General features: G+C 40.7%; 1 protein-coding gene and 1 long non-coding RNA gene across 3 annotated transcripts in view; both read left to right on the plus strand.

Moving 5' to 3' along the window:
- Window positions 1-265: 265 nt before the first annotated feature.
- The window catches only part of mink1 (misshapen-like kinase 1), a 34,305-nt gene continuing 18,791 nt past the window's right edge, over window positions 266-15,779 (plus strand). Inside the window, exons 1-11 of one of the 2 annotated variants that reach the window (XM_085175624.1) lie at window positions 266-1,719; window positions 8,944-9,009; window positions 9,430-9,612; window positions 9,701-9,811; window positions 10,475-10,565; window positions 10,659-10,789; window positions 10,876-10,930; window positions 13,457-13,535; window positions 14,737-14,912; window positions 15,007-15,076; window positions 15,161-15,371. In XM_085175624.1, coding sequence (XP_085031750.1) covers window positions 1,663-1,719; window positions 8,944-9,009; window positions 9,430-9,612; window positions 9,701-9,811; window positions 10,475-10,565; window positions 10,659-10,789; window positions 10,876-10,930; window positions 13,457-13,535; window positions 14,737-14,912; window positions 15,007-15,076; window positions 15,161-15,371 — 1,230 coding nt within the window. In that variant the 5' untranslated portion in view covers window positions 266-1,662. The remainder of the gene's footprint in view (window positions 1,720-8,943; window positions 9,010-9,429; window positions 9,613-9,700; window positions 9,812-10,474; window positions 10,566-10,658; window positions 10,790-10,875; window positions 10,931-13,456; window positions 13,536-14,736; window positions 14,913-15,006; window positions 15,077-15,160; window positions 15,372-15,779) is intronic. The other variant, XM_085175625.1, reaches the window with a different exon arrangement.
- On the plus strand, window positions 1,726-7,378 carry LOC146509706 (uncharacterized). Its single transcript, XR_014876557.1, has 2 exons — window positions 1,726-2,374; window positions 4,086-7,378. It is a non-coding gene; the product is annotated as an uncharacterized LOC146509706 (long non-coding RNA).

Raw genomic sequence — 15,779 nt, forward strand, 5'->3', positions numbered from 1 at the left:
AAGGTGAGCTTGCTCTAATGGAAAACTGACTATAACAATCTCCAATCTGCTGGATGACGCACACATAAAACCAAGACGAGGAGAATATTTGTTAGATGTGGCACTTATTACCAAAATCTGCATTGTTTATTCAGCAGTATTTTAGCCTTAAACGTGTATCCAGTGACCCAGAAGGCCAGAGCAGGACAGGTATGCCTAGGGATGATCTTAGCTGTGCAGCTCAAACAAGACAGAGGCAGCTGCGTAGGCTGAAGTCCACTGTAATTTCGGGTAATTTGTCCCTGATGAAGCACCGTAGCCAGTCGAGAAGAGAAAACACTTCAGGAGTGTTGCGTGCAGCCAATCGTCAGTACAAACCCAACAAGACTACATCTAGGCTGCGAGTGGGAGGGAGGAGTGGACTTGGGAAGCAAAACATGGCGAAATAACAAGTTTGGCGGCTATACCGCAGTTAGAAACTGCACCGATTCTAGCAGTGGCGGACTATGACTGCAAGTTCATAAAATCTGGACGCCGGAGATCGACGGCAGAGCTCAACTTTGAAGCGTCGAGTGCTCAGGCTTACAAGTATTACGGTGGCTGCCGATAACACAGTGCCTGCTCGTCTGCCCGTGTTTTCCCCCGGAAGGTTGGCAGTGCTAGGCGCGACTGTCAACACAGAACATGGATGAAGAAGGAAAGGGAAAGTTTATTCTGGAAAACACAATTTAGCTCGCTAGCCTAGCTGCGTTAGCCAGCCGGCCAGTTAAACGTTAGATTAACCGCACACACCTGACTCGGTATTCGGATTATTTGTGCGCTCTGGACGAAACCCGGGGGGCGAATTTAACTCGCGTTAACAAGTTTGACAACTGCAGCCGCAGGGAATCGCATTTGAAACGAGGCCCTTTTTTTCCTCCCCACGCTCCTAATCTGTGACAAAATCCCGGGAGGTTTAAGGCCAGCAGTGAGAGCCTGACGGTCGGTTCTGGTGCGGTGCGGACGGACCCGGGGACGCCATCACATCAGACGTTGCGTTCTTAGTAAAACAATCACTGCGCTGCTAAACCGTAAATAATAATAATAAAAAAAATAGCATACTTTATCAGTGTAAGTAGGAATGTTTCAGTGGCACACAACACCTGTCTGGTAGTTGTTTTTCTTCTCCCCCCTCGGTGACACGCATCGGTGTATCATATGTGAGATTAGCTGGGATGTTGGAGAGCAGAGGAGAAGCGGCGTCTTGTCAAAATGAACGCAGCAAGGTGTTCAACAACAGCGGAGGTGCTCTGCATTTGAAACCTGCCAGTTGTTAGATCGATATCAAATGGGCGGCTAACAGCAACGTTGACAGCCTGTCTAAAAAAATCCTACTTTTTAAGTTGCATGCGATTTGATTAGCTGCCGCAGGCGGCATTTCTGTAAAACAAGTGCGAATAACATTTACAGCTTTTGGTCAGAGTTGACGTGAGCTAGCCAGCTGGGTGCGTCTGTCCGCTCTATCTGCGATGCATTTGCTAATCTAAGTGCTACAGCTCCTGCGTGTTGGACCGCCACTTTGCTGTATTTCCCCTGGGTTTAGGCCGTTATAAGCTCGCGTGATCGGCCGCTTAAATCCCCCTTAAGCACTTCTTGTCAAATTAGTGGCTAACTTATTAGCCAGCGTGATAAGTTTCGCCAGCTATGTCTGAAAACGCCCCCACAAGAAGCCTGGATGACATAGACCTCGCAGCTCTGAGGGTGAGTATTGTTATTACCAGATAAGTGAATTGTAAAATGATGGCAGACGGACTCATTAGATGTTATGTTATATGCCAGTTCGCCTCAGACACAAGCACGACCATTGAACACCCACGCGAAAAAGTTAAGGTGGGATAAACATCAATCGGCCTGCGTTATAGGCAGTACAGTCTGTACACAAATCCTCCAAGTATATGTTGGGATTTCTCCCTTAAAGAACCACCTTAACCTGCCCTGACAATGTTAATTTGTTGGTTTTGGGGGAAAATAAGCACCAGTATCTATAAAACACTGGGCCATTGTGTGATTACATCATGTAATGGGAAGGCTGGTTTATTTAAAGTACATTTTGTCTTCTGGTGGTATTTTTTTATGGAGGTGTATGACTCCATAAGAAAAAGGCACATCTGTGTCGTTTCAATAACTGATACCATTCTAATATTGTAATATTGTTGATATAATGTAACATCAGACTGTTCGTGAAGAAATTAGACCTGGTGTTTGTTCCTTTTGTGGTGTCCCATTAAAGTCCCCAGTTTGAAAATCCTAACTTCTGCAACATTAGAAACTCTTCAAGAGTCAAGAAATCTGTCACATCCCTTTTAACATTTCTCCCCATCACTATGGAAGCTGTCAAGAACGTGCAGAATTTGATGTGGCAGTAAATCCACTTAAGACTATATATATATATATATATATATATATATATATACACACACACAGTGGGGCAAAAAAGTATTTAGTCAGCCACCGATTGTGCAAGTTCCCCCACTTAAAATGATGACAGAGGTCAGTAATTTGCACCAGAGGTACACTTCAACTGTGAGAGACAGAATGTGAAAAAAAAATCCATGAATCCACATGGTAGGATTTGTAAAGAATTTATTCGTAAATCAGGGTGGAAAATAAGTATTTGGTCACCTCAAACAAGAAAAATCCCTGGCTCTCACAGACCTGTAACGTCTTCTGTAAGAAGCTTTTCTGTCCCCCACTCGTTACCTGTATGAATGGCACCTGTTTGACCTCATCATCTGTATAAAAGACACCTGTCCACAGCCTCAACCAGTCAGACTCCAAACCCCGCCATGGCCAAGACCAAAGAGCTTTCGAAGGACACCAGGAAAAGAATTGTAGACCTGCACCAGACTGGGAAGAGTGAATCTACAATAGGCAAGCAGCTTGGTGTGAAAAAATCAACTGTGGGAGCAATCATCAGAAAATGGAAGACATACAAGACCACTGATAATCTCCCTCGATCTGGGGCTCCACGCAAGATCTCATCCCGTGGGGTCAAAATGATCATGAGAACGGTGAGCAAAGATCCCAGAACCACACGGGGGGACCTGGTGAATGACCTGCAGAGAGCTGGGACCAAAGTAACAAAGGTCACCATCAGTAACACACTACAACGGCAGGGAATCAAATCCCGCAGTGCCAGATGTGTTCCGCTGCTGAAGCCAGTGCATGTCCAGGCCCGTCTGAAGTTTGCCAGAGAGCACATGGATGATACAGCAGAGGATTGGGAGAATGTCATGTGGTCAGATGAAACCAAAGTAGAACTTTTTGGTATAAACTCAACTCGTCGTGTTTGGAGGAAGAAGAATACTGAGTTGCATCCCAAGAACACCATACCTACTGTGAAGCATGGGGGTGGAAACGTCATGCTATGGGGCTGTTTTTCTGCCAAGTGGACAGGACGACTGATCCGTGTTAAGGACAGAATGAATGGGGCCAAGTATCGTGAGATTTTGAGCCAAAACCTCCTTCCATCAGTGAGAACTTTGAAGATGAAACGAGGCTGGGTCTTCCAACATGACAATGATCCAAAACACACCGCCCGGGCAACAAAGGAGTGGCTCCGTAAGAAGCATTTGAAAGTCCTGGAGTGGCCTAGCCAGTCTCCAGACCTCAACCCCATAGAAAATCTGTGGCGGGAGTTGAAAGTCCGTGTTGCTCGGCGACAGCCCCAAAACATCACTGCTCTTGAGAAGATCTGCATGGAGGAATGGGCCAAAATACCAGCTACTGTGTGTGCAAACCTGGTAAAGACCTATAGTAAACGTTTGACCTCTGTTATTGCCAACAAAGGTTATGTTACAAAGTATTGAGTTGTATTTTTGTTATAGACCAAATACTTATTTTCCACCCTGATTTACGAATAAATTCTTTACAAATCCTACCATGTGAATTCATGGATTTTTTTTTTTTTTCACATTCTGTCTCTCACAGTTGAAGTGTACCTCTGGTGCAAATTACTGACCTCTGTCATCATTTTAAGTGGGGGAACTTGCACAATCGGTGGCTGACTAAATACTTTTTTGCCCCACTGTAAGTGTTATAATGCATTCACTCAGTGTTTGTTTGAGAAGAATCGGTAATGTTTGACTGACTTTTGAATCCCCTTCTACAGTTAAAGTGATCAAAAGGCTACCCAATAACTCCAATTCAAACTATGTTTAAAATAATACCATCATTTTCTTGGCAAAGTAAGAGGGTTTCATAGGATTCCCTCTGAAAAAGATGAGGAATTTCTAGTATTTCAGCGTAGCTCTCACATGGTAATGTGGCTAAACAGATCAGGATATTTTACCCAAATACTGATTGTTTGGGCAGGTTTGTCCTGTTTCCCTGACCTTCTTCTGAGGTTTCACCTGGAAATTTCACCTAAGCCTTCACTAACAACACAGGCAGATGTGACCTAGTTTCTAAAAATTGTAGTAATGATTTAATCTTGCTCTTCATTTAGTAATAATTTATTGTGTATTTAAATGGTGGATCTAGTAATTTAAGTAGCAGTTTGCTTATAAGAACAGTTGGGTAGGTGCAAAAATGACCCAGGGTTTGTTGCCCACCACAGCTGAGATGTGGAAATGAATAGTCGTTTGTTTGTGATTCTATCTATGCCTGGGTATTCCACTGAAGAAAACTGACCGTGTGATGGCTGTGGCTCAGGTGATAGAGCAGGTTGTCCATTAAATGCAGGGTTGGTTGTTTGATCCCGTGCTACATTTCCTTGGGCAATACACTGACCCCAAATTGTTGCATGACAGCTCTGCTACTATTGATTAATGAGTGAAACATAACCAGTAAAGATGCATCTTAGAGAATTTATACTTAATGCTGCACTAGGGAATAGTGATTAAGCACGTCAATGACTAGACATTTATTTTGCTAAGGTTAAGTTACTGGTGTGTTTAAACAGGGTAAATAATATTAATTTACCTAATTGTTTTTCACATCTTAGAAGTTTCACCACCAAAATCTACATGATAATCCACCAGAATAAATAAGTGTCGAATTGTTTTTGTAGTTTTCTCAAATGACAGTTTAAATTTTTATTGTAAACAGATATTTTGTTTGCTGTTACTGGAACTCACCATCACTCATATATTTAAATTTATCCAAAAGGGACATTGCACTATTGTAAACATGAGCATGAGAGCCATTTAATGTAAATATGCCAGAGTTAGCTGTATAAGCTAATTTTCCTCTGCAATCCCTGGCAGGTTGATAGCACTGATCAACATTAACAGAGCCATGTAACATACTGAACAGACATTAAGTACCACTTATTGTATAAAACTCACAACAAAAAACAAAAGTAGATACATTAGGGGTGGGGGAAAAAATCGATACTGTGTAGTATCGTGATATTTTGTTTGCTAATAATGTATCGATACATGGACAGCAGAAATCGATATTTTGTTACAAAAAAAGTTTTTGTGGACTGGAACATGCTCTGACTTCAGAGCATGTTGATCCTTTTTCTGAGCAAGAATCCTGACACTCCTTCACTGTCCAAATGTGTTTAACTTTTTTTTGGCAGCAATAAACATGACAGTTTACTTATTTTAATTTAAGACATGTTTTATTTTAATTAAGTTTAAAACTTTTTTATTTAATGTAAAATTATTTTGTTTTTTTTGTTTTTTTGTTTTCATTTACTTTCAAATTCTTCAGTTGCTGAAGGGGCTGCATAGTTTTCATAAATTGCATAGTTCAGAATAGCTACAATTGTACCAGATGGTTGCATTCAATTAAGTTGGACTAGACTGTAATACAAACCGTTCAAGTTTGTCAACAATAAAACTGACTGAAATGAGAGAAAGACTGAGTGTGAGACTTTGATATTAGATAAAATGAATATTGATAAAGTTTACCTTATGTACAGAATCTGAATATCGCAAAATATTTTAAAAATTGCAATAATATCGTATCGTGCGTTAAGTATTGTGATAATATTGTATCGTGGGATGTATGGTGATTCCCACCTCTAAGATACATGCAATCACAAAAACATAGACGTATGCGTCAGATTATGACAGCATGTTTATTTATCTTGAGCTTTAACAGTCGTGTTTTCCTCCCCAATAAAGGTTTTTCAGGGTGTGTTTAATTCAATATTTTTGCGTCAGTTTTTTGCTGGCTAGCATTCTCCTCGTTACCTGCCTCGCATTACAGCATACTTCTGGTGTTACCATCACTCCTTGAAAAACGTGATAACTATTGGCAGGACAGTGAACTGCGTCATCCACATCTGCGCATATTTGTGGGTTTTGTACTTGAGGCTGCGAAAAACAAACAAAAGCGGACCTCACTCTTAGATTTTAAAAAAAGCGTTTGAAATTATTAAATGGGCTTTAAAAAAAATCAGTGGCTCAATCACAGCATTTTTCCAGAAATTTGCTACACAGTACAGAAGAGGCCCAGCATTACATAACAACAGTTCACTGCAAACAGGCATCAACAAATTATTTATGCAGAAACACTTACATTGCCAATGGACTGGTTCTTATGTAGGGCTTTTCTACTCTGCCTGAGCACTCAAAGCAATTTATATCGCTTGCCAACATTCACACAAATTCATACAAACACTTATTCTATTTTCTTTAAGTGTTTTCTATCCAACACTCACACTCTGCTGGATGCATTGGAGCGGAACTTGGGGTTAGCATCTTGGCTAAGGCACGATTTGGCATGCGGACTGGAGCAGCCAAGAATCAAACCACCAACCTTCCTCTTAGTAGATGACCTGCTCAGCCTCCTGAGCAGCAGCCACTAGCCAATATGTAGAAATTGCAAATGAAATTGAGGTATTTTGTTACATTGCTACAGTCAAAAAGTCAATCATCTTAGCCACCAACAACAATGATAATAATAAAGTTTATTTGTATAGGACTTATCGAATCCAATGTTACAGTGTGCTTCCCGAAAATGAAGAAAAGACTTTAGAACGATAACAATACAACAATAGACTAAATTAAAATAAGCCGTGCAAGACTCAATTGTCAGTTAGGTGAAAATGTGAAGGAGTAAAATAGCTGTAATATTAATAAAAGCTCTGGAATGCTTGATTTGCACTTTCTGAAAAGGTTAAAACAAATCTATAGCCATTTCCTGTAATTTTTGTTATTTGTATTTTACACACATTTGATGTACATTCCAATTTAATAACAGTAAAATTGTTCCCTGATTCTAATCGCTGAAGGCACGCGATGAGTTTTGATTTTGATGATTGCTGCAGGTCTGTAACCACATCTTTTTCTTTTCTTAGAAAGACATCCCCTCTTAGCGGTGTTGACATTGCAGGAAATAGTTTTCCTTCCTCTTTAACCATCACCACTATATTTTATAGTGCATACTTTTAAACCTAGCTTACCATCTTGACTATTTGGCCCAATTATGTGCGTTAGTCACTGAGGTTCCTCTCCTTGTACATGGGTACAGCCACATGGTTACAACCTCCCCCTTCTAGCCTAGCTTTACTGACACCTTGCTTGTTTTGCGTTCACTGCAGACACTTGAAAAGACTTTTTGCTGGTGGTGCTACTCTTTGAACATCACTGTACCCTTCCCCTTCCATCATATCTTTTCTCTCATCCCACTCTGTGCTTAAGTGGGTGAAGATGCCGTCTCTGCCTTGCCACCCACTCAAACGTTACATTGTTGCCTCCCCTCCTGTTTTGCGTTACCATTTCCCCACTTTTCTGTCCTCTATACTTAACATGTTTATCTCATCATATAACCATGTGTATTGAATCTTTGGTCATTTCCCCGACATACTGCCAAGTTTTCCCAATCATGCTGTTCTTTATCGTAATTCCTTGTCCTAAAGGAAAATCTTCTCCTCCCTGTTGAAGGCGTAAAAACCCCATCATTGGAAATGGATGAAAGCAGGATAGGTCATGGTGTACAATCTAAACCCAAAGCAGCAGTCTCACCACCCACACATCTTCTTAAAGCCATATTGAAATTGCAATGAAAGTGGAAACTGCTTGTCATTTCCCTTGTCTCTTGGGGGGGGGGGAGGGGGTTGCATAATTGAGTCAAAGCAACCTACTCATTATTAGTGTCAGTGAAATATGTGTTCGTGGTACTGAAACACAGAATGAACAGATGAAGAAAAAAGGCAGAAGTTTTATGTCAGTATTGTCAGAATCTGTCTTTGCATATCTAATCTAGTATCAATATTTAGTGTCTCTGAGTGTCTGCTTCCTCTGTGTAAAGTTTTGTGGGTGGCAGAGAACACTGAGTTTAGATCATTTGTATGGAAATATGTAATTGTGATATTGTCTCCAGTGTACACAGTAGAAGCCACTGGGATTGCTGTTATTTGTTTTTGTCTGTGGTCCCATGTGCTTTACGTGGTTTTATGACACTGTTCTTAAGGGGTACAGATCTGTAGCTACGCTTACATCTAATGATAGTACACAACTTCTGAAATTGCAGTCATAAAAAAAAAAATTACACAGATCTTTCTTTGTCTTCAGCGGGGCCTCAGCATCAGTTTTGTTTTCAGTCTCGTGTTAATTTAGCCTTCGTGCTAATATAACCGCTGGATGATTGCAGCTGTTTCAAGAACAGGTGAGGTTTAGCAGGGTGCTAGTATTTAAGGGTTAGCCTTTACCCAAGAATTATGAGCGCAGCAGCATGAAATACAACCTGCACTTGGGGTCAGCATTGAAGTGTAAATGTGGAGGATTCAAAGAAGAACAAAAGCAAGCATCACCCACTTAAAAACAAAATAAATTGGGTGAGCTTTGAGTGCAGTCATTGTAATTTTGCCTTTTCCCAAATGTTGAAAAAGAAAAGTGAATTAGGTTTGTTTTTGTTGAAATGCTTTGTCTGTCTTTAGTATGCCAAGCTGATGTGGATTAAATGATGTATCTTAATTGCTCTGCCTGTCTACTGTAAGTCATTTTAAACTGCTGCTGTCTCCACTAGGATCCAGCAGGAATCTTCGAGCTGGTCGAGGTCGTGGCAATGGCACATTATGGACAGGTGTACAAGGTGAGCCATGATGCCCTTGGACATATGGGTAATGCACGAATTCTAAGGAGAATAAAAAATTCAGTGCCTGAATTATCAATTGTGCATTGAGTGAGCATTTTGGATTGTTGCTGCACAGCCTCCTTCAGTGTCTGTTCTTTAAACGTTCTGTACATTAACTTCTTAGATTAAAGCAGATTTAGCCCACTGTCATGTCAGTGAAAATTTCAGCTATCAGCTGTTAAATTTCAGTGCAGTGACGGGAAGAATAAGGCCACTCTAGGAAAAGGAAATGTAAATTAAGAACAGGAAAATGATGTGAAGAAGCAATTAGCCACACTTAATGGACCAAATTCAAAGAGTTCCAGGAAGATAGAATCTAAGATTCCCTTTAAATATTACTGATTAGTGTTAGAAGGATTCAACTTGCTTTTTGTTCAGGGACGTCACGTGAAGACGGGCCAGCTGGCTGCCATCAAGGTGATGGATGTTACAGAGGAGGAAGAAGAGGAGATCAAAGCTGAAATAAACATGCTGAAAAAATACAGCCACCACCGCAACATAGCCACATACTACGGTGCCTTTGTCAAGAAGAGTCCGCCGGGACACGACGACCAGCTTTGGGTCTGTCTGCCACTGTGTCTGGGCTGATGGTTTAATGGATGCAAGCCTCATTAATTGTTCTAAGTGAGATGTGTTTGTTTCCTCATAGCTGGTGATGGAGTTTTGTGGGGCGGGGTCAGTGACCGACCTGGTGAAAAACACTAAGGGCAGCTCTCTAAAGGAGGACTGGATTGCTTACATCTGCAGAGAGATCCTAAGGGTGAGAAATCAAGAAGCCATGTTTAGCCACAATGCCAAAGGGTTGACAGACCACACTCCTCCACATACTAGTGAAGTTTTGTCACTTGCACAGTTGTCACTTTGTAGTGTCAAAGTCTGTCCAGAGACAGATGGACCAATAAACACTTGGGAAAGTACTTAAAATCACCTATGCGCTGGTTCCCACAGAAGTACATTCCTCCCTGACCAGATTTTTTTTGTCAAGATAAGGCACACACGTAGGCAAAGTCAAGGTGAAAACAAAGCCAGCTGTGGTAGCAGGGCAGGTGAATGCTACTAATTACAGCTTTTATACAGTACGCAGGGTTGTACTACACCATTTTACAACCTCAAATCCAACTGTTAAGCCTCATGTGTTACTGTAATTTTGCACATTTGTGATGCTATCACGTTTTTAAGAGCAGCCCAAAGATGTGTGGATAACGCAGAAAGCCGATTAAACTGCTCAACGCTGCTATTGTGTTAGTGCTTGTCAGAGCAGGTATCTACAAGGCCACATTTTGCCAGGCTGACACACACACACACACACACACACACACACACACACACACACTTGCTGTTTTTGCCACTAACGTTTTGCAGCAGAGCTTGTTACATACTGATCTTTTTTTTTTTTGTTGTTGTCTTGTTTTTATATGAACAGGGTCTGTCTCACCTCCATGCCCATAAAGTTATCCACAGAGACATCAAGGGCCAGAACGTCCTGCTAACAGAGAATGCAGAGGTCAAACTGGGTATGTTAGTTTTGATAGTGTGCATTACTAAAGCAGACCAAGTCTCGGACCCTTTTCTGTCTCTTATTTCTCGTTTCTTTATTTCACTTTCAGTCGATTTTGGGGTCAGCGCCCAGTTGGACAGGACAGTTGGGCGAAGAAATACCTTTATTGGCACACCGTACTGGATGGCACCTGAGGTCATTGCCTGCGATGAGAATCCTGACTCCACCTATGACTACAGGGTAACACCAGCCACAGTATTGTTTATGTGCAGTATGTTGTATGAACAAAGCGCAAGGCTGACCCTGGGCCCCTGTGTATTTTGCAGAGTGATATTTGGTCCTTGGGGATCACAGCTATTGAGATGGCCGAAGGAGCTCCTCGTAAGTGTCTTTGTAACCTTTGCACACTTTTTTTTTGAACCAGTTTTTGCTAAATAGTGCATATTAACATAGCAACAGACAACTCATAATTTCAAAGCCCTTTCTGCAAGACGTCATGAATGAGCCTGTCTTGCATATGCAGCCCTGTTGTCTGTATCTTCAGATGGACGGCTGACTCACTGTAATCAAGGTAGTGAAATGGTGAGCTGCCAGTTGGCTTGTGGAGGCTGCTTGTACAGATCTCTCCGGTCTGCTTAGCAGGGAGCTTTGTCTGCATGGAAATTTGGTGTTAAATGCAAAGAAGCAAAGAAAAAATCTCACTGAAGAGTAGCAGCTAAAAAGTTTGGTAAAGAAGGTGTCGAACAGTAGCTCAACACGAGTAGCTTGTAGTGCCTAGTGCGCTCCTACATTTGATAAGTGGGTGGTTGTTTTTAAACTGATATATGTGCAGAGTTTGAGAGTAGAAGACTCGAGTCATTCACTGGCTGGTGTGGTTTTGTGACACCATTCAGTATGAAGCCTACAGAAAACTGGTGTGTAAACTTGAACCCTTTAGTGAAACGTTGACATCACAACGAGTGCAGTAGTTCCTTCTTTGAGATGAACAAAATTTCTATTTTCAGAGTAGAGCCACTGCTGTCCCTTTAGACCATTCTGAAAGTTCAGAAAGCTCCTGCAGATCATGATGTTGCTGCTGTGAATGACACGCGGCACACAGACCAACTGTCAAGCTAGTGTTGTACCGTGATAAATTATGCAGCGTGTACTGACTGTATCAGGCTGATAACTGAAGTTTGGTTGCCACTAATAAAGCAATCAGCTAGCCTCTATTTTTAAAAATGGTTGCTTTTGATAGTAATGCTGAAACCATTTGTCAGTTGATTTTTATTTTATATGTATAGTTAGTGTATATTGTCAAAATACTAGAATTTCAAACTCAGTACTGATACCCAGAAAAATGCATACAGATACTTGATGCAAATTTCAAAACCACAAGTCCAAAAAAGAAGCATTTCTTTTAATGGATGTTAAAACAATGCAAATGATAAGATCAATAACACAGTGATTAAGTTGTCTGCTATAGTGTAAAAAAAATACAGGAACAACATAACTGTATATCAAATAGAGATTAAGTAGGTTAACAATTATAACTGTTTAAAACTTCAGTGTTGTTGAAACGGGACCTTTCCCGACCGCTCGATATTCCTCCTGAAATGTTGTTTGGTGCTGTGAGCGTCAGCTGCTTTAGCTGTTAGTGAGAGGAGGGGCTGTGTGCCTGCTTGTCTGCAGCAGTGCTGTGTGAAGTTTTGTATCGACTGGAGGAGGCAACGATGGCACTATTTATAGCAATACAAATGAGTATGTAATAGTAATTTTGAGTATTGATTAGTATAATTGGTGTCAATTTAATATATAAATATAATATTGCCAATCCTAAATGCGAGACAGGTTTTATGAATCTGTTAACACCTGCTTAAAAGTGTAATAAAAGCATAATAACTATGCTAAAGCCCACACTGGCCTTGGCTCTCTTTGTTATATTCTATAACAACATGATGGGCATTATAGTCAGTTATTAGTTCTGAATGTTGAATTTGCTCTTTATTACCGTAATCAATATTCTTCCAAGTAAACATTATTCTTAATTAGGTTAAATAGTCACAGTAGTAGTTAAATATCTGCACTTGGTATTTTTATTTCTGTACTGATCACATGACCTAAATTTACTGGGAATTCATCCATCATCAGCAGGGTTGGCGAGGATTCTGTATGATATTTGTCACAGTTTCACTGGGATAGCTTTATTGTGCCGGTTCTAGTAATGTGCTCACGATCCTTGCAGGGTGAATCAAAGCATTGGTTGCACAGTATGCTCACTCCTTGCTCATCTTTAGCTTTTTTTTTTTTTTTTTACCTCCTAAAGGTAATTGTTTGAGTGTTGAGCTTTTGGACTGTCTGTAGTAAAACACCGAAAGGGACAGCGGCAGGTAACCGTTTGCACAAAATAATTTCTACTCCTGGGATTTTTAGAAAATTGCCAACATCGTGTCAGTGGGTGAGCCATTTCTTTAGTGCATGTTATATGGAGCATCTTCTCACTGTGATTCCTGTGGTTTGTGCATACTTTATGCTGAAATGAAAATTTCCTCTTTCCTGCCTCAGTCACGTTGGATATGTCCTAAAGACTGTGTTACAAAAGCCTATTTACTGTGAAAGTCTAAAGCTAACCAGTCAGGTTTAGCTACCTACCTACGCTGGGAACACAATGACTCACAGTCCTTGTTCTTACATTCAGTGTAACAATAAGCCTGAGGCACTGGGAACGATTGGATAACAGCAGCTGTAACCATGTTTGAGGATGCAGAAAACATGTATAATGGTGGCATGTGTTATTCACAAACTGCCACATGTGGAAATGGATGATACTCTAACATTACCCTCATTCTGATGTGCTCTTTGTTTTGTAAATCGACTCACAGCATGGACGGAAAGATTTAACCCCAGTAATCTCCTTTATTTCTTTAGCCTTGTGTGACATGCACCCAATGAGAGCCCTCTTCCTGATCCCCAGGAACCCCCCTCCAAAACTTAAATCGAAGAAGTGGTGAGTTATCAGCCTTACCAGTGCCTTATATCAAAGTGTTTGAAAAGCCTTTTTTTTTTCTTAGCGTGTGTTGAATTGTGCATTCAATAAACAATGTTCTAGCATATTTCCCTCTGTGTAATAAACTGGTAGCATACTGCCTCACTGCAGGCTTTGTAATTGTTATCACTTTGCATTAAATTGAAAAAATAATTCAATAATTTATGAACTACAGTCAACAAATAAGCGTAGTCTATTGTGATGGCAAAGAAGTGGGTCAGTGCAGGAGGGCATGGTTTACATGTGATGTAGTAGTGTAGTCACTTTGCGTATCAGGTTACTGCTGTATGTGAATGGAAACATGTGGATGGTACAAGAAATTGAAGGACGGTGTCTAGTTTCCAAAATCTTGTGCATCAAGATAAATTGGGTGCATTTGCAATAGCTGAATCTCCCTCACATTTCAAAGCATTAAAGGTCGCGCACTTGTTCTCCTTATGAGCCAGATTTGATTGCTTGCAAGCATTTAAACTAATTTGTCATGTTTTCTCCTACCCGCTACTTTTCCTGCTAGTCGTTAATGGACCCATTTAGTAGTGGATCTACTTATGCTCACACAGGATTAAAAATGCAATGTTCTTCCACAGTTTTTATAATTGTCATGGAAAAAAAGCTGCTGCCAATGTTCTACCAATACATGAGTGTTTAAAAAAAATAAGTAGGGGACGGAGCCAGGTGCATGATCAGTTGAATACAATGGACATTAATGACCTGATGCACATACCAGTAATTACACAGTTACTATACTGTGCTGCATTGCATTATTTAACAGTGATCATATGGTTTATGGTCCTATTTTAATGAAACAAACAATCGTTAATCACATTGTTTGTTTATGTCCTTTTTTTAAACTGGTTAATCACAGCGACTAGCCCCCCCATCAGTGAAAGTAATTTTTGAAAAGGCAATAGTCACACAATGGTGCTAGCATTAACCACAAAACTTAACAGCTTAGTTCACATTTGACTAACAGAGGAACATTTCTAAAAAGGTCTTTTATTTTTCAAATACTGATAAAGATTATTCCTACCCCGCTATATGTGAAAAGATCCTCTTGAATTTCTCACTGTTGTTGAATCTGTATTCTGTGCAGTACTTGTCCAACTATCAGCTTGCCTCCTGCTCAAGTTTTCTTATCTTCTAACCTTCCTCGTCCTGCCAGGTCCAAGAAATTTATTGACTTTATAGAGAGCTGCCTTGTAAAGACATATCCCAGCCGGCCATCTACGGAGCAGCTGCTCAAGCATTCCTTCATCAGGGATCAGCCCACGGAACGCCAGGTCCGAATTCAACTCAAAGACCATATTGACCGTACACGCAAAAAAAGGGGAGAGAAGGGTAAGCAAGTGTAACACCAGCTTTGTAGAGTGTTCACAGACAGTCAGCAAAAAAAATTCACATTAGAGTGACTTGAATTAATTTTTCCTTACAGAAGAAACAGAGTACGAGTACAGTGGTAGTGATGAAGAGGAGGACAATCGTGGAGATGACAGAGAGTCAAGGTAATTTTAGCATTTCTGTCACAGGACACTTTTTGACTTGTTTGAGTTCCTCTTTTCACTCATATCTTGATTTTTGGTCTTCAGTTCAATCCTCAATGTGCCTGGTGAGTCCACCTTGCGGCGGGACTTCCAGCGTCTGCAGCAGGAGAACAAAGAGCGCTCGGAGGCTCACAAGAGGCAGCAGGCCCAACTGGCAGCTCAGCGCCGGGACCCCGAGGAGCACAAGAGGCAACTGTTGCATGACCGACAGAAACGCATCGAAGAACAGAAGGAACAGCGTCGCAGACTTGAAGAGGTAAAATTCAACCTTTTTAAAGGAACACTCTAACATTAAGAGATATATGCTCATTCGTTTCGTTGGTGGGAATTGGAATGATACCCATCTCATCTCTGTGCTAATCTGGGTGTCAAAACAGGAAGGTTGGCATAACTTAGCATATGGACAGAAAGCCTGACCTCTCTAAAAAAAAAAAAAAGATCTGTACACAGTGAAACATTTGCTCTTGTACCTCCGTGTGACTGTAGAGGGTTAGTTACAGCTCAGACCTGTCCCTAAAATAAGCTGAGACTTTATCTGTTTCAGAAGTTGGGAAATTATTGTGTCATAGCTGCCAAATCATTAAAAATAATTAAATATAACCTATAACAAAACTTGAAGAAAAAAATACAAACATGATCAAATAAAATACCCCAATGAAGTCAA

This window comes from Neolamprologus multifasciatus, chromosome 10 (genome assembly GCF_963576455.1).
Source record: "Neolamprologus multifasciatus chromosome 10, fNeoMul1.2, whole genome shotgun sequence".
In the NCBI taxonomy this organism is placed as follows: domain Eukaryota; kingdom Metazoa; phylum Chordata; class Actinopteri; order Cichliformes; family Cichlidae; genus Neolamprologus; species Neolamprologus multifasciatus.